The 21,619-nt window shown below is 40.0% G+C and overlaps 1 protein-coding gene across 2 annotated transcripts in view; it reads left to right on the top strand.

Moving 5' to 3' along the window:
* Positions 1–5,591: 5,591 nt before the first annotated feature.
* The window catches only part of p2rx7.L (purinergic receptor P2X, ligand gated ion channel, 7 L homeolog), a 32,439-nt gene continuing 16,411 nt past the window's right edge, over positions 5,592–21,619 (top strand). The window contains exons 1-5 of one of the 2 annotated variants that reach the window (XM_041571855.1): positions 5,592–6,320; positions 16,786–16,918; positions 17,955–18,026; positions 19,377–19,449; positions 20,315–20,408. In XM_041571855.1, coding sequence (XP_041427789.1) covers positions 6,160–6,320; positions 16,786–16,918; positions 17,955–18,026; positions 19,377–19,449; positions 20,315–20,408 — 533 coding nt within the window. In that variant the 5' untranslated portion in view covers positions 5,592–6,159. 2 annotated transcript variants of the gene reach the window in all.

Here is a 21,619-nt window from a genome sequence, read left to right as displayed (position 1 = left end):
ATTTCTGATTGGTGTGGAGTCTCCACTAGCCCCCAGTCACTCAATCTCCTATATCCTATAACTTTCCCCTAAATAAAATGTTACCCTGTCAATGTAGAACCCAGCTGTATTGTACCTGAACACTAGGCTGTCATGGGAAATCATGTATTTTCCCCAAATGCATCAGTGAATAGTGCTGCTCCAGCAGGCTTCAGCACTGACATTTGTTTATATTTAATTTTAAAATCTGACATGGAGCTAGATGTGTTGTCACTTTCCCAGGAGCCCCCAGTCATGTGATTTGTGCTCTGATAAGATTCAGTCACTCTTTACTGCTGCACTGCAAATTGGAATTATATCACCCCATCCCAACCCCCTAGCAGCCCTTCATCAGAACAATGGGAATATAACCAGATACCAGCTCCCTAGATAATAGAAAATTCATATCATACTTACCGGAATTTTCTTTTCCTGGCCATCCTCCCCGTCAACATGAAAATTCACTAATGGGTTAATCTCCTGCTACTCCCAGCCTGGACAGAAGATAGTAAATTTTAAGAACCCATAAAGCCCACCCCCTGCTGGCTCACATCAGTCTGTTTATAAAGCCACCATAGGGAGGGCATGTTGACGGGGAGGATGGCCAGGAAAAGAAAATTCCGGTAAGTATGATATGAATTTTCTATTTTCCTGGCCATCCCCTGTCAACATGAAAATTCACTAATGGGTCATACCCAAGCAATTAAACCACAAGGGAGGGAAAATAATTATACTTCAATTTATATGGCCCAACAGGCTAAAAAATAAGAGAACTAACTGTCCAAACAGGACCTGAGATGAAGACAAAACCTCAAATCTGTTTTTACGTAGTAGGGGTAACTGCAGATCATTTCGGATGGCACTCCTGCCTCTGATGCCTCTGAAGAGTCTGCCACACCAAGTGTCTAATGTACATTACTCCCCTAGGCAAATAGTTGCCCTGCTATTTACAAGCCCTTGATATGGTCTTGACTATCCAGGAAGAGTAGACTTGGAGGCAAGTTCCCCTTTTTTCCTTCCTGCTGGCACAGCAAACAGTATTCTAGACTTTCTGAAGTCTTCTCTTCTTCTGAATAAATCTCAAAGCAATGTAAGACTATATCTATATTTGAATCCTCATCCCGAGAGGATGCTGGAGGCTCCAAGGACAGCAATACAATTGGTTAATTAATGTGGAACTTAGAAACAACTTAAGGCAGGATACTGATTACAGTCTGAGAAATATTTTCTCCTCATGGAACATCCTGTAAGGAGCATCTATTGAAGGGCCTGGGCCTCGAAGGGCTGACGTCAAAAGTTTGACTTCACAGCTAACTAGGAGTAAGCAACCACAAAGAACTTGATCTAAATGCTCAGTCGTGCAGTAGAGAGGGATCTTTGATCAAGAGGAAGACCCATGGTTGGACAAATAGACCAGTTCAACGGTGGACGTATTTTGAGTTTTGATTGGAAAAACGTATCTACTAATGGATCTCTCGACCACCTCTTCTCCAAATCGCCAACAATGCAGAGACTTGGTCTTTTAGAGTGCTGAAAATCAGACCCTTTTGTAGCCCTGTGTTAAGAAACTTCAGGATATCCATCACAGATGGTGTTATGGATTGAGATGCAGCTCAACAGCCCAGTAAGAGAATATATGCCATGTTTTTATAATATTTACAATTTGTATTGAATTTACTGTCATTGATAAGGGTTTGACCTGATCACAACATTCATACTCCTATTCATATTCTTAGGATTCTCCTTTTAATCAGTTGGTGATTGGGTTTGCATGCTTCCAACTTTGTGGAAGTAGTAACAAACACAATTGACAGTCTTCTCAGGAGTAGATACCAAGGTCTTCTGGGCCAAGCGGAAGAATGGTCATCATGTCCATCCTTGACAATAAGATCCTTTGCAGGACTCTCAATATTATCCGTACTCGAGGAAAGATGTAAGCAAACAGACCCTCCCAACTCTGGGAGAAGGCATCCACTGCCACAGTCCCACACAAGGGACTCTGAAGAGGAAGATCTGAAGCTTGGAGTTCAGATCTATTGCCATCATATTCAGCTCCGGACAGTCCCAATAGATGCTGGCTGAGATAATCTGCCTCAAGATATTGCACTCCTGGAATGCACAGAACAGTTAAATCTTGAAGGTGGGTCTAAACCCATTCCATGATTGGGACAGTCACTTTGAGCAAGAACTTGCTCCTTGTTCTCCTTGATTTCTAAAATAAGCTGCAGCCACTGCCTTGACTGATCTTCACTGCAGACCCTAGGAGAACCACACTGAGCTCCAGGATATTGGTCAGTATCTAGGAAAAAGGTCTTCTACCTAACCCTGAGGCATCTGTGAACGCCTCTATTCAAGCTGGTTTCCCGAGGGGAAACTCCTTGCAGGGATTGCTGGGTATTTTCCACCAGGCTAGATGTCTCTTGCACTCTTGTGTTGATCTGAATTGCCAGTTTCAAACTATAGGATCATACTGCCTGAGAAAATAACTGAATAAACCTCATCCTCCATTTGGTCGATTTCACCAAGTTTATAGTTGAAATCAGAAGGCCTAGAATGATCACGAATTACTTCACAGATATGAATGACCTCTCACAAAATTGCGTTACCTGAAGGACAGGTGTCAATTTGAGCTCCAAGGTATGCCATTTTCTGGCATGGTATCATCTGACTTTTGGCTACCCTTATGATCCAGCCAAACTTCTCTAAAATTTCCTTTTTATCAGATGGATGGTGATGTGGCTGGATCACACACCCCTTAAGTAAATCATCCAGGTAATGGTAGATCTCTGTGTTCTCCTGCCCTTTAGCTTGGCTATTATCACAACAAGAACGAAGGTAAAAGTTCTGGGAGAAGTAGCAAGGTCAATGCGAAGACCGCAAAATTGGTAATGTTGGTCGTAGAGACAAAATTGTAGAAATCTGTGATGTTCTAAAGCAATGGACACATGCAAATAAACATCTTTAATCTAAAGAGGCTAGCCAATCTCTTGGACAAACTACAAAGGGTCTCAGTTAAAGTTTGGATCTTCGGGAATCTAATATCTAATCTAATATGGGACATAAGTCTCCAGTAGCAAATAGCAGAGAATTGAAAACTCTTCCTTCTTTTGGAGATGGAACCACTGAATTTGCTCTCTTAAAGGGATACTGTCATGGGAAAAAAAAAAATTTCAAAATGAATCAGTTAATAGTGCTGCTCCAGCAGAATTCTGCACTGAAATCCATTTCTCAAAAGAGCAAACAGATTTTTTTATATTCAATTTTGAAATCTGACATGGGGCTAGACATTTTGTCAATTTCCCAGCTGCCCCATGTCATGTGACTTGTGCTCTGATAAACTTCAATCACTCTTTACTGCTGTACTGCAAGTTGGAGTGATATCACCCCCTCCCTTTTCCCCCCCAGCAGCCAAACAAAAGAACAATGGGAAGGTAACCAGATAACAGCTCCCTAACACAAGATAACAGCTGCCTGGTAGATCTAAGAACAACACTCAATCGTAAAAACCCATGTCCCACTGAGACTCCTTCAGTTACATTGAGAAGGAGAAACAGCAGCCTGCCAAAAAGCATTACTCTCCTGAAGTGCAGGCACAAGTCACATGACATGGGGCAGCTGGGAAATTGACAAAATGTCTAGCCCCGTGTCAGATTTCAAAATTGAATATAAAAAAATCTGTTGGCTCTTTTGAGAAATGGATTTCAGTGCAGAATTCTGCTGGAGCAGCACTATTAACTGATTCATTTTGAAAAAAATTTTTTTTCCCATGCCAGTATCCCTTTAACAACAGCCCTGGAAACACTGGCAAGAAATGCCCTTTTCCCCTACGTCTTGAGGAATTGCAGTAGAAACAAATAATTGAAAGATACATAAGTTTTCACCCCTGAATCTTGAACCTTTCTAGCCGAGACTTCCTGAAAGGTGAGCAACCTGGGGTAGGCTGGACGGAGAGACTGTAAATGAGCTTTTGAGGAAGGTTTGGGAGATCTTGGGACTCCAACTCTGGACCTGAAAGAACCTTGTCCTGATCGCCAAGATGAAAATCTAAATTATTCTCTGAAATTTTTGGAGTCCTGCCTTCTTCTGGAGAAGACCTACAAATGTTCCTGGAATTGTCATGGAAAAATGGCTTGGGAAAGAAAAGTACTCTTCCCCCTGAATACTTGGAGACCATGTCATCTAAGGCTTTCCCAAATAATCCTTTCCCTTCAAAAGGCATCTTGCAAAGAAATTCCTGGAGCCAGTATCTACAAACCATGTTTTAACCAAAAGGGCGCTGCGCTGGAACTTCAATGACAAAGAGCAAGCTGACAGCTGGACAAGCTCTAGAGAGACTTATTCTGAAGTCATCCAGACCTTTTAAGTTTTATTAAATATTTATTTATTTATTTTTCTGGGAACGTAATCCTCAATGACTTGTTCCAGATTCTTTGCATACATAGAACGGGCCTTTGTAACTGCCACAGAGCTACAGTAGGCTATAGGCCATCCAGAAGTCATATAACATTTCTTTAATTCCTGGGATGTTTCAGTGCTGAAATGTCATCTATTGGCAAAGCCGCCTTCTTAGCTAATCTCACCATTGGAGTCTGCCATCAGATCCACTTGTCTCACCTGAAAAAAAAAATGATACAGCTCTTACACTTATCTCTCAACCAGAACTCTTTTGGAGATTTTAAACTACTCTGCCTGAATAAAATCCTTAAAGGGATACTGTCATGGGAAAAAAATTTTTTTTCAAAATGAATCAATTAATAGTGCTGCACCAGCAGAATTCTGCACTGAAATCCATTTCTCAAAAGATCAAACAGATTTTTTTATATTCAATTTTGAAATCTGACATGGGGCTAGACATTTTGTCAATTTCCCAGCTGCCCCAAGTCATGTGACTTGTGCTCTGATAAACTTCAATCACTCTTTACTGCTGTACTGCAAGTTGTAGTGATATCACCCCCTCCCTTTTCCCCCCAGCAGCCAAACAAAAGAACAATGGGAAGGTAACCAGATAGCAGCTCCCTAACACAAGATAACAGCTGCCTGGTAGATCTAAGAACAACACTCAATAGTAAAAACCCATGTCCCACTGAGACACATTCAGTTACATTGAGAAGGAAAAACAGCAGCCTTCCAGAAAGCATTTCTCTCCTGAAGTGCAGGCACATGTCACATGACATGGGGCAGCTGGGTAATTGACAAAATGTCTAGCCCCATGTCAGATTTTAAAATTGAATATAAAAAAATATGTTTGCTCTTTTGAGAAATGGATTTCAGTGCAGAATTCTGCTGGAGCAGCACTATTAACTGATTCATTTTGAATTTTTTTTTTTTCCCATGACAGTATCCCTTTAAGTATTCATCAAAGGATCACAGCCGGTATTCGAACTCAAAGCTCCACAGCCGTAAACCAGGCGCTGTGCCACAAGGTCTGAGCCCTTGGAAAAAGAAGAGAAGTGGTTAGTTTGTCAAACTCCTCCAGGTTGAGGGTACATTTAATAGTCTTAATAAGGGGATTAAACGCTTTTTGTCAAATAGCAAGATCTCTCTCTCAGCCCCCCTTCTTAAGCTGTATAAAAGGCAGAGCTTTGATTTTTCTACAAGGCAAATGAGTACAGCTGTAGGCTTTCTTTAATAGCTGACCATGTCACTGAGCTTAGCTGCTGGCCCTATATTAAAGGAAATTTCCTAGATAGAGAAAACCTTGATAGGCACAGAGAGATCCTAAGCAGAAGCACTGTCTCTTTAAGAGTTTGGGATACTGCTCTCTCTTAATTAAAGACTCCTGATCTGGCAAGGAGGAATGGCTGCATAATGTGAAACAATTCACCTTCTTAGAAAGATATTCAATGAAAATGTATTACAAATTCTATGCCCTTCATTGCAGACTTGTTAAATGCTTCGGAATCTCACTTACCCACTTTTACTGGGCTCTTCAGAAGGAGCAGAGGCACTTAAAACAGTAAGAGAATGCATAATAAGCATAACACTCTGGAGGTTCTTATTTTTTCGAAGTGCAAAGCATGGTACTCACTCGGCAGCTCTTGGAGCAACTATTTTAGATGCAGCCAGATCCTCATAGTGCACATGTAGGCAGCAGCAGGAAGGAAAATCCAGATTGGCGCCAAACAGCTTTCCATACAGGGTATGCAAAGCACCAGCAGGCACTGCAAAGCAGCAGCAATAATACCCCGGCCGCACAGGGTCCCCTTCCTGACAACGCAGTTGTCAATACGGAACAGGGGCTTCGGGTGGAGAAAGAACCTCCAAACAAAACTGCACCCGGTAATCTACAACTTGGCAAATAAGTGAGTACTTTCTTGTCCTGTAAAATAAAGAAAAGAGAGTTAGTTTAAACTGTTAACCCTCTCACACTATGGGACAGAAGAAAAACACTGATGTGAGCCAGGAGGGGGTGGGCTTCATGGGTTCTTAAAATTAACTATCTTCTGTCCAGGCTGGGAGTAGCAGGAGATTAACCCATTAGTGAATTTTCATGTTGACGGGGGATGGCCAGGAAAACAGTGGTAGATATGAGAATAGCACTCAATAGTAAAAATCAAAGTCCCACTGCAACTCCTTCAGTCACATTGAGTTGAAGACACAATAGCTTAAAGGGATACTGTTATGGGAAAAATGCTTTTTTTTCAAAACACATCAGTTAATAGTGCTGCTCCAGCAGAATTCTGCACCGAAATGTGTTTCTCAAAAGAGATATAGATATAGAGAAATTGATTTTTTTATATTTAATTTTGAAATCTGACATGGGCCTTGACATATTGTCAATTTTCCAGCTGCCCCCAGTCATGTGACTTGTGCTCGGATAAACTTCAGTCACTTTTTACTGCTGTACTGCAAGTTGGAGTGATATCACCCCCCCCAGCAGCCTAACAACAGAACAATGGGAAAGTAAACAGATAGCAGATCCCTAACACAAGATAACAGCTGCCTGGAAGATCTAAGAACAGCACTCAATAGTAAAATCCAGGTCCCACTGCGACACATTCAGTTACATTGAGTAGAAGAAACAATAGCCTCCCAGCAAGCAGTTCCATCCCAAAGTGCTGACTCTTTCTGAAGGCACATGACCCGACAAAATGACCTGAGATGGCTGTCTACACACCAATATTACAACTAAAAAAATACACTTGTTTGTTCAGGAATGAAATTTTATATTGTAGACAGAATTATTTGCAATGTAAACAGTTATAAACCTAATTTAGTCACTGTGTCTTTAAATAGCAATTAACCCATGGCCATCCAGGGCCCTGAGTCCCTTTTGCGTATGAAAAGTACTGGGAACTGGGATTTACAATGCAGTGCCTCCACCCAGGGAACACTGAGGAGCACACCTCAAGGGATTTCCACTAGGAAAAATAAAACACACACAGTTTGCAATAAAACAAATATAAACTTTATGTAAAACTGTATGCAATGACTGTAAATGTAAATCACACAATTTCACTTTGCTCTGGGGACCCTTTGTGGAATATCAACCCCTGGCACAGTCTCTCAATGCCACAGTCCCACACTCCACTCCAGATAGATGTAGAATAAATTTGTCAGTTCAATGTCCCTTCCCCAAGAGCTCTTATGTACCCAGGTAGCACTACCTGCCCCAAGGCACCTTTCCCTTTTAAAGTAGTAGCCGCTCCCATGTAGCAGGTACATGGGCAAGACCTGTCCTCACCCTGGGGAAACGCACAGTGGCCAACGTATCCACAGGCAGGAGCAGGTCCGGACTGAGAATATAGATAGGCCCTGGCATTTCAGGTACACAGAGGCCCAATCAGCCCACATAGAGGCCCAAACAGCCCCCACCAGCCCACTAAATACTAACTTTCTATGGCACCTTAAAGCAGCCCCTCCGGCATTTGCCAGAACCCACAGATTGCCAGTACAGGCCTGGGCAGGAGTTAGAAACTGGTTCTCCCTGATGCTCAAATACTTCCTCAAAGCAGAGCAAAATGCAGCCTTTACTTTTCCTTCTTCATGGAAACTCCTTTCAAACAGTACTGTCACACTCCACAGATCTGGATCTCTCTGACTGCTGCAGCAGGGATCCCTTTATAAGCTCTGTCGGAAACCCTGTACATTTGGCTCCAAAGTCAGGCACTCCCCCTCTAAATAGTATGGGATGGAGCACACAGTAGGCAGACACTGCTGCAATAGATTTTATTCGGATCACAACATGTTTCGGATCCACATGGATCCTTTTTCAAGTTTTTCAAGTGAAAAGGATCCATGTAGATCCGAAACATGTTGTGATCCGAATAAAATTTATATAGTCTGCCTACTGTGTGCTCCATCCCATACTATTTAGAGTGATTACATGTTGGTCTACGGGTGTGGCCCGGTTGGAAAGTGAGCACTCTACACAGGTAGAAGTGTTGGACTAAACCTATTGTATTATCCAGGCACTCCCCCTCTCCCAAGGATGCACTGGGGCACCCAGCCAATCGGATGGCTCTCCAGCCTGTAACTGGGCTGGATGATGTCACAGACAGAAAAACAGGGGAAAGATTTGTGTGATCCCCTACACAGTGTAATTTAGATTAAAAATTACATTATAATAATCATGACAGAATCCCTTTAACTGAAAGCAGTTCCATCATGAAGTGCTAGCTCTTTCTGAAAGCACACGACCAGGCAAAATGACCTGAGATGGCTGCCTACACACCAATATTACCACTAAAAAATACACTTGTTGGTTCAGGAATACAATTTTATATGGTAGAAAGAATTATTTACAGTGTAAACAGTGTAATTTAGAAATAAAAACTACACCATAAAAACCATGACCCTTTAAGGAACCAGTGAAGCCTGGCTAAGGCCCCATTGCTGAAAAACCAGAAGCACCAACACCACAACAAATGTGGCAATACTTCCCTAACCTACTTAATTCATACAAGTATTTATATTTTTCCTGTCTGCTCGAAAAAAACAACCTAAATAAACATCCAAAGGTCCTCTAAAATTTTTAGAAACCACCCTGGTCATATAGCAGAGTTTTTCTAGTTGATTAAAAAAGACTGTTTTAGGGAGGAGGGGTGGTACTTGCTTCAAAAGTTATCATAGATGAAAAAGTTGATGGTGGGCTCCCCTGACCTCGTGTGCCCTCCTTAAATTCTCCTTTAGTCCATTCATAGCTGCATGCCAGGTATAAAGTGGTTTGGAGTTACATTTGCCTTGATGGTTATAAAGATACTGTGGTCAGGCTCTTTGCGAACAAATAATGTGCTTTGTATGAGGCCAAGCTAAGTCAACACCAAGGTCAGCAACCAATAAAATAACGTTCCCTCTGACATCCTGGAATTGACTTAGAAACAATATAAGACTTCTGGGCTGCTGCCAGGTTCCCACAGTGAATGGGACATAAATACTCTAGTGGCAGTAGGTACAATAACTTAATTTAGAACATTTTATCATGCAAGTTTTGGACCAAAAGCAACATGTTTTTTTACCCACAATACAGCATTCCCAGAATCTAGTTTACTGTGGGTACATGCTAAGATGTTTCCATAGCAACTTGTGCACAATGCATGAATATGGACACATGTCAAATTGCTTGCAATTTCCCCATCATTTGTGCTGGAATGGGTTAATTTCTGAAATACATAATTTAGCATTAGAATATGATTTTCTTGGCTTGGATTGGTTGACACCATTTGCTAAAGGAACAATGTATATATTACCAGCCACCAGCAAGCTTTAAGTTAAACTATACTCCCAAACAATGTAGGTCTCTATAAAAATATATTGTATAAAACAGCTTATGCAAAACAGCATATGTAAACCTTGCTTTTTGTAAATACACTTTTTTCATTTAGGGTTGCCTCCTGCCCGGTTTTGACCCGGCCAAATTGGGAAAACTGGGTAGGATTTCCTATAATTGATGATCACATCGTCATAGCCCTGCCCCTGACATCATGACCCTGCCTCGTCATCATCCCACCCTTGCCACGTCACGCCCCCGCCCCTTACCTGGATACCATGGGGCGAAAAGGTGGCAACCCTATTTTCATAGTAATACACTTTTTTAGTAGTATGTGCCATTGGGTAATCCCAGGGTCGGAACTAGGGGTAGGCAGAGTTGGCACATGCGTAGGGTGTAAAAGCTGGGGTGGCGCCAGGCACGTATCGCCTCTGTCGCATACCCCATGTCCGGTCCCCTCTCTCCACCAGTCTGTTTTATTTTTGTTGTATTTGCACATCGATTTGCGCATGTGCACCAAAAGTGGCATTTTGCACATGTGTGCCGCGAGCGGCGGTTTGCGCATGTGCTCAACCAGCCAGCGCCATGACTGGACAGGTTGCCTAGGACGCCTGGCCAGCCTGGCCCAGCTCTGGGTAATCCTAAATAGAAAATTGCTGTTTTACGAACTAATGGCCACCCCCTTGGATCCTACGAATCACAGTGAACATAACAAAAACTATACATGTTAGGTCACATTAGCCAATTAATGGATGAAGAGGATGTTTACTCACATTGGAGATCTCCGGAGATGTTGCCCATAGCAACCAATCAGATCTTTAATTTTGTTTTCTAACTTGTAGATTAAATCTGGTTGCCATGGGTAACATCTCAGGAGATCTCTGAAGATATTTATCTCCAACGTTAGTAAACATGCCCAAAGTTCTGTTGTTTGCTTCCACACTTCTTCCTGTTACAGTTAGAGCTGCAGTTTTTCTGGTCAGGTGAACGCTGAGGAAACACACAGACCATCACAAACAGGTGGCTCAAGGCAAGAGATATAAAAGATATAAAGATTTGGGACTCCTCAAGGATGGTATACCTAGTATACAGGAGTTTCAGGTCCACCAACAATGTCTTATAAGAAAAATAAAACCCTGGGTTCCCTTTTAGTTAAATCTAACATGGGGAGTAAAAGTAAGACACAACAGGTATTGAGACCAATGAAACAGGGCACTTTTCCTTGTCTGACATGCAATTGCTGTTCCAACTGCCAGTGGGGCGACGTTATTTTCCATTCACATAAGGGTACCCCCATAAAGATTAAGGGCCACTTTACCTGTTCCGGTAAATCGTTTTTTAAATCATTTTTAGTAAAACATTTTAAATGTTTTTATCTTTTTTCAGACATTGATTCATTGGACTGATGTATTATGCATGGATATACTCCAAACAATATAAAGGAAGAAAATGGTTATAAGATGTTAAAATGTATATAATGTCAATTTGCAACATTGTTATGTAATTTACTTAAGGAACTGCACCTGTGTGTTTTAGAGTTGAAATAGCCAATAGATGGCGTTACTCTAAAGTGTATGAAATATATTCATGAATCTGTACCCAGTAGCTTGAGGAAAGGCTATTGTAAGCCTGAAACTTTGCTGTGCTGTATTTCTGTCTGGGAAAAAGCCCTCTATATAAAGGCTTTTTAAGAAAAATTGCCTTGTCTCTGTGCTGTCTAATCCAAAAAGAGATAAAAAAGGGCAATATTTACTTTAATATGTATTCCAGTTTGGGAGATTTCTTAATATGCCACTTAATATGATATAAACTATCTGTTGCTTAAGTATTCAGTTTGGGGGTAAAGTTTTCCTTTAAAGGAACATTTGTGACTGTAAGCACCTTGCAGAATTGTGAACGCTCAATTTTACATCTCTCTTTTTGCCCTTGTGTTAATTATGCTGTTTTTATAATGCCTTTGCAAGTTTATACAGGCTATGTACGTAATTGTTACGTTTTATAGAGTCCATATTTTACAAACATAGCAACGATATACAATAAACATATCATTTATTTTTGTTCAACATTTACCAGGACAATGTTTGCTGTCCTGGTCTGTTTTCTAAGTTAACAAAGAACCAAATAAAAAAAGGAATAAGAAGAAAGGAAAAAAGTCAATGTGCTCTACCGTTTACAGATTTGCCTTTAGACAACACATTGCTTGGCAGGGCTACCTGCCATCTTGCAGCCACACCCACCACTTCCTGCAGCACGAAGTTCCCTTCTTCTGGGCAGGTGATGTGGAGGAAACAGTGAGGAGACAGGGTAACAGAGAAAGGGGAAATATACAAATTCTGATATAGCAAAAAGCTGTTGATAAGAGAGAATTAGAAGAAGTGGCAGGAAAGGGAGAAAACGAGTGCAGGGCAGAGAGAGAGGACAAAAAGAATGTTTGTAGGGTGGGCTGTTTAAATGAGGTTTTCTGGTGGGCAGATCTTTTGGCTGTTGCCATCACAATAATAAAACAAGCAAAATGTGCTGCAGATAGGACATTCGTACTGTCCTGACACAATGAACAAAGGAGCATTGAGTCAGTCTTCCCTGCTAGCTACATTTCTCATTTGCATCTAAAAAAAAACAGCTGTACCACCAGTGTGATCTGTTAGAAAAGAGTGACATAGGATGTTCTGGGCTGCATACCTCCCCCTGCATCCTGTCTCAATAATTCATATTGAGTTAGTTTCAGTTCAGCTTTACAGCTGGTGTATGAGGGAAGGAAGCATTGCTGCACACTTAGCCCTTTAGCCCACGTCTGGAGCCCTGCAGAAATGACACTGACCTTAGCAGACTGCTTTGATTATTCTACAAAAAAAGAAGTTCGCATACAAAGCGTTCCCCTTGGGATCCTGAAACAGTGCATTACATTCGGTGTGATTGTGTTTGTGTGGTGAGTACAGACATGTCTCTTTCTTAATAACAGAACTGCCCTTTATTTAAAGGGAAAGTATGCCCCACTTTTCACATGAGCTCTTTCAGTTGGGCTTATGTAGAAAAGGTGCAGGAGCTCATGCCAAACAGGGGGCATATTTTCTGTTTTAGCACAAAGTCATATTCAGGTAACTAATATGCTTAATGGGAAAAACAGAAGGTTTCCCACCCAAAGAAACATTTTTATAATTTAGTGACCTCTATCTTACTACTGTATTGCTGTGTGTTGCATTTGCAGAACTCAAAAGTACAGATATTGCTTTAGCAAGTAGAATTGCATAGATTTATAACATGTGTAGCAACATGGACACAGGGGTTACTTTACTTCTACTGCTCTTCAGGCAGAGTACTGCCACATGAAACCCTCACTCTGCTGGCTTCTCGCAGAACAGTGGAGGCAAAAGGTATCCAAGCTAAACTACAACCCCTACATCGTTTCAGAATAAATCTTGGCCGTTGGTGGTTCTTACACTGATGGCCTTTACAAGTAAAATATGAAGGAAAAAGGATACTAGGCTTAGTACACAGGCATAGCTTACTCATACTCATCAGTACACAGTGATATAACACATTTCTTTCATGGGTCAATGTCACCAGAGGTGTCAGACTCATTATACTGGATATTCAGCAGGGCACATTATACACTTACACACTGAAGCCACTACTCGGGTGAATCTGGTGAACTATCCCCACAGTATCCCTCCTTGTGATGCATAGAACTTCTCATACTAGCTACATCTATCTCACACTTGGGTAAGTTGATTTATTAATTTTTGAGATCACATTTTTAAAAACTATGTTTGCAGGGAAAAAAAATCACAACAAAAGTTTTTTTTTTTATGATCACTAGCATATTTAACGAAAAACACACAAAAAGAGTTGATTGCAAATTTACATCCCAGGTACTTATCTAGAAACTCGGGAGCTTTTATTTACCAAAGTTTTGCAATGACATTTTTTTTTCTGTTTTAAACGCTCAAACTCAAATATTTGAAACTGATCTTTTTGCCACAATTTTCTTGAATTGTGAGGGGGGACATAATCTTGAATATTGACAAATCTGTCCCTTAAACTGGCCATAAACTATAAGATCTGCTTATTTGGTGAGGTTGCCAAACAAGCAGTTCTTTTCCCCAATATGCCCACCTGAGGTAGGTGATATTGGGCTTAATCCAAATTTTGGCCATAGAGCCAAAAGATGGTATTATAATAGAGGGAATACAAGCCATCAGAGCAAAGAACATATCAACTAGCAGATGTGATCCTCAATCCAACGTGAAAATCGAACCTGTTCGATCAACATCTGGTGGATTGGGTCCGTTGGAGGCCCCTTAAACAGACAGAGAAGCTGCTGAATTGGTCTAAGAGCTTGAATCTCCAGGTTAAATCTGCCTATGCATGCCACCTTTAGATTACAGGAGCTAGATTCACACTTGAGGCTTCACTGTAAGCAGAATGTTGCACATGCATGGGACCATAAAAATAATATATAGAGCGATTACAGGAGCTAGATTCACACTTGAGGCTTCACTGTAAGCAGAATGTTGCACATGCATGGGACCATAAAAATAATATATAGAGCGATTACAGGAGCTAGATTCACACTTCAAGCTTCCCTGTAAGCAGAATGTTGCACATGCATGGGACCATAAAAATAATATATGGAGCCACGTAAGAGACTTGGGCCTTCAGCATTTATGTTACAGTAGAATAAAACTTTAAATTATTGAAGCAAAAGACTTGAATTTAATACTTTACAATGCTGGAATTAAAGGACAATCCAGCTCTTATATCTGGGTTCAAACTGAATGCCTATGAATGGGATATTCAGAAATGCCCACACACTACTGATGCAGAGGGTAGAGCTGTATAAAAACAAAGCTTAATAGGCCACTCACAACAAAACAAAAAAACAAAAGGCACAGTTCAGTTAGTTTTACACGAACACAGATAAGTTCCAGCTTTTTCAGAACTTATTATAATGAACATAATAAGTAGGGTGAATATGCACCCCTTGTACAGCAGAATAATTAATACTATTGCAAAAAAATATAAAATTATTTTTAAAAATAGGAGAAAGTAAGGTATTAAAGAACAGCCCTAGTGCTCTGGAAAATCATGTAAGTAAGCAAAGAAGAACAATGACTGTGTTTTCTGGGGCCCCTGAATGAAACACTTTTCAGGGTCATGAAACCAAGGATCCCAATTGGCCTGGTATAGAATCCCAAAACATAATGTGCAACATTTCTACCCTACTTCTTTGTAATAGGCCCCCTTTAACCACAATCCAACAGAAACTTCTGGCATATAAAGGGTAAAGTGTATTGAACGGTTAGGAATATTTAAAAATATTTTAAAATCCATTTAGTCATATTTTTAGCAGTGATTTTTGTGTGATTATGACTGAATCACTGAAACACTTTTCAATGCCATGAAACCAAGGATCCCACAACACAGTCAAGTTCACACAAAAATCCACTGCTGAAAATATGACTAAATGGATTTTAAAAGATTCCTAACAATCCAATATACTTTAACCTTTGTTTGCCAGCAGTTTCTGTTGGTAATGGATCCTGCATAGTTTAAAGGGGACCTATCATGAAAATGAAAGACAGAATGAAGAGAGACAGCTGCTGAGAGGGATAGTGAAGTAAAACTTGATTCTTTCAGAAACGGCTCATAATTTTAATTGATTGTGTTTAGAGTTTCTTATTTCAGTATTATTTTATATAAAATGTTTATTTTTGTGATAGTTCCCCTTTAAAATGTAACCTGGGGTTATTTATCAAAGGTAGGGTTGCCACCTTTTGGCCCAGGTTGAATCCAGGCAGAGGGCATGGCTGTGACACAGTAGGGGTGTGTCTATGATGCTACAGGGGCAGGTTGTAATGTCATGGAGGGGCTATGACGTGGTGATCAGTGATTGGCTGATTGCCGCTTCAATCATAGAGAATCTTGCCCAGTTTTCCTAATTTGGACAACCAGGCAGCCCTTTAAAAAACCGGGCTGTCCGGGTAAAAAAAACATTTTTACCCGAAAAATCGAATTTTTTGACTAACCTAGATAAACTCAAATTTTTCGTGAAAACTCAACTCGACCTTTGATAAATCTGCCCCTATGTTTTGAGAAGCTGTTCTAGCCGAAGGCCTTTAGCAGGGTGTTGTATCTCAGAAAGGCAGGCAGGCCAGGACTGTTATCAATTCACCATCTTTATTTTCACACACAGAGAGACTAGCTTCCCAGTCTCCTCCCACTATTCCCAAAGCTGCAACATTCTGACATCCTTCAAAAGCAATTAACTTTATAAACCTTAATACAGCTTATGCAAATACATAACACAAGGAAGAATACAGTGCTATGCAATATGTTGGCGCTATATAAATACTAATAATAATAATAATAAAATAATAAATAATTCAAAGATGCCCCCAGTAGCTCCCCATCTTCTTTTCTGTAGATTCCCTGTGCATGGTCTGAGCTGCTGTCTGTTACCTGGGCTTAAAGGAGAAATAAACCCCCTTTCTAATAAAAAACCCTACCCTCCATGGTCCCCCCTCCCTGCTCCCCCCCTACAGGAGTTAACACAAGTAAATGCCCCTAAACTGGTAATTACCCCTTGTTGCAGAGTCAGTGCAGCGAAGCTCACGGGGGCCATCTTTAGCCGCTTCGGTAATCTCAGTAAGGAAGCTCTGTATCAGCGCATGCGCAGTTGGAGCATTTTCCTGGATCGCTACAACTGTACAAAAGTTACCGAAGCGTCGGAAGAAGACCTGAAGATTACCGAAGCGGCTAAATATGGCCCCCTTGAGCTCCACTGTGCTGACTACAACAAGGGGTAATTACCGGCTAAGGGTTATTAACTTGTGTTAACACCTGTGCAGGGGGGAGCAAGGAGGGGGGACAATGGAGGGTAAGGGGTAGGGGGTTTTATTAGACAGGGGGTTTAGTTCTCCTTTAAGGACAACCCTACTTCCACACATGCAACCTAATTACCCTAATATTGGATTAATAGCTACATCAATGTTGTGAAGCCAGCTAAATGGAAGGCAACTGGTTATTACAATTTTTCTTTGTTTTCATTTTTTTCTTAGCTACAGCCTCATAACACAGAAGCGCTACCAGAAAAAAGATTCTATTATCAGTTCGGTTCACACGAAAGTAAAAGGCTTTGCAGATGCTCATTCAAGGATCTGGGACACGGCAGAATATACTGTCCCATCCCCTGTAAGTATGAATATGTTGAACAGGTTGCACACAGGTTCTCAGTGTTCTCCTCACAAGGCATATCACCCAGCAATCTTCTTTGGCCACTCTGGCTCTGCTCCCCTGCATGGAAATTCTAATTCTTTATGCTTCTGGGGGCCCATTAACAAAACAATGGGCAGCTAACCAGATAGCTATCTGACACATCTGCTGAAGGATTTGTTTGCATTGCTAGCGGTAGATACGTATAAGAATAGCACCCAAGCAGGAAAAAATCTGGGGTTTTCCTGCTTTGGTGTTATTCTCATGTCTACCACTAGGTAGACTAGCCCTGCAAACGTGACCACTAGGTAGACTAACCCTGCAAATACGACCCATGTCGTGGTATTATACAATGGGAAGGGGAGAAACAATAGCTGTCTTAAAGCAGTTCCACCCTGAAGTGCTGGCTCCTTCTCAAAGCCCAGGAATATATTCGAGATTTATTATACCCCAGCTCTGTAAATAGCTTGAATCCAAAAATACAACATCTAAAATCTGTCGAGGTTCTGTAGAAGTCAGTGGCAGGGGTCCCTTGAACCATTTGAAGAGGTTAACAGCCTGCTTGATGTTCAAGTTTTTTTTACGGAGGGTTTTGCTTGAAAACTCAAATAGAGAACTCAATTTGATCGATTTGAGCCAAAAACTCAATCAATTCAGGTTGCGGGAATTCGGTATTTGCCATTCAAGTGTTTCATTTGTGATTGTAATTATTTGGAGTTTTTTTTGCTTGTTGGTCCACAATCATTAAAGTGTTAATGGAAATAATTAGCTATGTGACACAAATCTACTGGTAGTAAATATTGGTTACTATGAAAACCTTGTGCAAGTTAGCACCCAGCTTTGTAAATAAGCCCTGTCTTCTTTTTTACCTATTATTCTCAGGTGAGGCATTAAAGCACTGAAACTTTGTCACAAACAAGTGTTTGCCACAGGCGCATCATTTCTTCTTTGCATCTAAATCTGTTACTTTTAAAAGAATTTCCAATGAATTTTATTCTTTTCCTTCTTTTTTTAGGGAGGAGACTCATTTTTTGTTATAACTAACATAGTTAAAACAGAAGGTCAAATGCAAAGTAAATGTTCAGAGGTGAGTGGTCAGTCATTCAATGCATGATGTTAAGATATAACTGATCTGCAATAAATAGTTCATATATTGGAAATGGGGAGACAAATGGAAAATTAACCAACAGTAAAAACAGTTCCTTGTGACTTCAGTGTCCCTCACTCTTCACAGTTATTCAGTCTGTAAGATGTTTTTGTCTTACACTCTGGAAAAGATTGCTCAGCCATAATCCTCTGCAATAATGAACCCTTTATTCCAAAACAGGAAGCAGAGTACAAATTTGGGGAAAGGGCAGATCTAAAGACAAAGACATGGACAGAAAAATGAATTCAGTATTGGGGTACAATAAAGTTCAGGATATTTACACAAAGAGTAAGCACATGTGAAGATGTATTAAACATTAAACACGCACCTTTTCTTCTGTGTTTCCATCTGTTTATAATAATAGGTTGAATAATGGGTGTACATACATACAAGTGGGAAACGAATGGGAAAATGCAGTATACTCAGAAACAGAAATACCCCTGGACAAGAAAGATAAGGCAAAATATAGATGCTATAATGTATATGAGAGCTCATATATCATGGAGGCAAGGTGCAAAAGGCAAATACAGCACTATGCTTTCTGCCTAAAATGCACCTGCCCACTAGCGTAAGGAAGCAAAAAGAGTTGCATCTGAGTCTGTATAAAGTGCTGCTTGCAAACACAAACTATGAAGTAAGATATGCCACATTGTACTCTAAATTTGCACTCAGTAGTGCAATATTCAGATGTGAATAACTATTTTTTTAGTAATTGTGGAGGAAAAGTTTTGCAGGCCATGCTTGGCCCCCCTTAGTGGAGTGAACAGTTTCAAAGTGCCCATGGGGCTCTTCTAGAAAGTCGGTTCTTATCAGTATCCTATATTGTTTTTGTATTCTTGTGCCTAGGAGTATCATCCCTGAGCTCATCTACAGCTACTCCTTTATTTTCACATATAAGTTAATTGGACACTGCAACGTTCTGCTCATTACTCCCTTAACTCCATTTCTATGATCAGAGGGTATATAATGTCTGGTCAATCCTTTGTTCTGTCTTCTGTCTCTATTGAGAACAAGATCCATGTAGCTTGTGTATGTTTATTACACAGTATAAATAATAAACTTGGTTAACCCTTTCACCTCAAGTGATCTCTGGTCTTTGGATTTTTCCCCAACACCCCCAATGTTTTTTTATATATGGTTTATTCAGACATATTTTACATATGAGGAGAAAGCTTTATTTGCATTGTTTCAGAATTCTCTTAGTGGTATGTAAATGTGTCTGTGAAGACATACTCAGCTGCTGCTTCAGAGATCTAACACTGTAAACCTTTACTTTCTCTTACCTCTTAGCTTCCAAGCCAAAAAACAATTTGCTCTCGTGATGATATTTGCAAAAAAGGCCTTGCAGACCCACAAAGTAATGGTATGTGTTGTATTTATTATTTGTATAACATCACAGCCACAAAAAGATGTGTATGTCAAGCACAATCCAGAGTGTACCAGCACTGTGGCACCTGTATAGTGCTTTTAATCATTGCCAGTTAGCTTCATGAAGCCCAGAAGACCTGAAGGTTAATGGAAATACGACTGATTTGGGGCTGGGTGTTTGTCAGGTAATGAATGTTTTTTCTAAGCCATACCCTTATGGACACACAAATTTTGAGGCCAATGCACACTATAAATTGTGGTGCACAGAAAGTTATGTGACTGAGAGTTAAAAATGTAGTACAGGTATGGGATACTTTATCTGGGAACACTTTATCCAGAAAGATACGAATTATGGAATGGATGTCTCCCATAGACTACATTTTATCCAAAAAATCTAAATTTTAAGAAATTATTTCCTTTTTCTCTGTAATAATAAAACAGTAGCTTGTACATGATCGAAACCTAAGATAAAATTAATCCTTATTGGAAGCAAAACTGGCCTATTGGGTTTTATTAATGTTTACATGATTTTCTAGTAGACTTAAGGTATGAAGATCCGAATTGCAGTACGATCTGTTATCCGGAAAGCCCCAGGTTCTGAGCATTCTGGATAACAGGTCCCATACCTGTACTGTAATTGTTCCAAGCCACTCGTCTCTTTCACTCATCTGTGCACACAGTTTTAAAAAGCACATGAAAGATTTTTTAGAGTGTGCCAAAAAGTTAGAAGGAATTAGGAACATTAGAAAGAACAATGTTCGGACCAGACATCCCACAGTACCAGACAGTAATTTGGGAGGTATAAGACAGTTTTTAGACTAAACTTCCACATTATACAACCTCTACTTTTCACTCTACAGGTATCCAGACTGGACGATGTATAAACTTTAACAATACTTTAAAGACTTGTGAGGTGTCAGCGTGGTGCCCTGTGGAGTCACAGACCACCCCAGTGTAAGTTGTTAAACTTAGACTACATTTTATGTTAATCCATAATAATAACAAAGATAATTGTGAGTGATATTCAGTTATGAGCTTTGTGTGTATGTGAGAGCTACTGTACCAAAGAAAGGATCAGTCTGAGTAGCATGTGTAAAAGACATTATCATTATTATTCCAGCCATTAAGAAAACACACTTATGTAATAAAAGTTGCAATGTTTTGCTATAGCACTTACATTACAGCAAACACCAAGCAGACAGCATTTACTGTACTTGCCACATGTTTAAAAGCAGCCATTTTATTGGTTGTTATGGGCTACTGCACCAAACTTTGTACCTGTTGTTAAAAGGGTTGTTCACCTTTGAGTTAACTTTTAGTATCATGTAGATAGTGATATTCTGAGATAGTTTGAAATAATTTTTTATTATTTGTGGTTTTTATGTTATTTAGCATTTTATTCAGCAGCTCTCCAATATGCAGTTTCAGCAATCTGGTAGCTAGGGTCTAAATTATCCTAGCAACCATGCATTGATTTGAATAAGAGACTGGCATATGAACAGGAGAGGTCTGAATAGAAAGTTGAGCAATAACATTACATTTGTAGCCTTGCAGAGCGTTTGTTTTTAAATGGGGTCAATGAACCCAATTTGAAAGCTGGAAAGAATCAGAATAAAATGGCAAATAATTAAAAATAAATAATGAAGGCCAATTGAAATGTTGCTTAGAATTGGCCATTCCATAAATTACTAAAAATGTACTTAAAGGTTAACTACCTCTTTAAGAGGGAAAGAGAAGAACAGATGGAAAGGCTAGTATTCCAACAGAAAAGGTACTTGAGGGTGCAATAGCACAGAGCTTATGCTAAAGATACACTATATAAGATATTTTGTCCTTTAGTCATTCAAATTGAGGAGACTGCATTTTTGGAAAATGTTTTGTTGAAATTATTGAAATTAAAAATAGGTTAAAAGAATATTAATTGCAATGAGAGTATGACCTATGCAGTTCCACATTGATCAGTGCCCCCCTGCATCATTCAAATGAGTAATCTGCCAGTCCAGTTTTCCCTGTTGACCAGTAAGGCCAGAAATTACAGAACAGCATACGGGATGGGAATAAAGGAAATATTAGTCTGTGTTCCTAGCTTTGATTAATTACAAAAAGGTCATATCTTTTTGAGTAAGCAGGATAATCTGTTACAATAATTTCAGCTGTATGGGGAT

Source organism: Xenopus laevis, chromosome 1L (assembly GCF_017654675.1).
Source record: "Xenopus laevis strain J_2021 chromosome 1L, Xenopus_laevis_v10.1, whole genome shotgun sequence".
NCBI classification, from domain to species: Eukaryota; Metazoa; Chordata; class Amphibia; order Anura; family Pipidae; genus Xenopus; species Xenopus laevis.
Note: the sequence above shows the minus strand (reverse complement) of the source record. Positions and strands in the feature narration are given on the sequence as shown.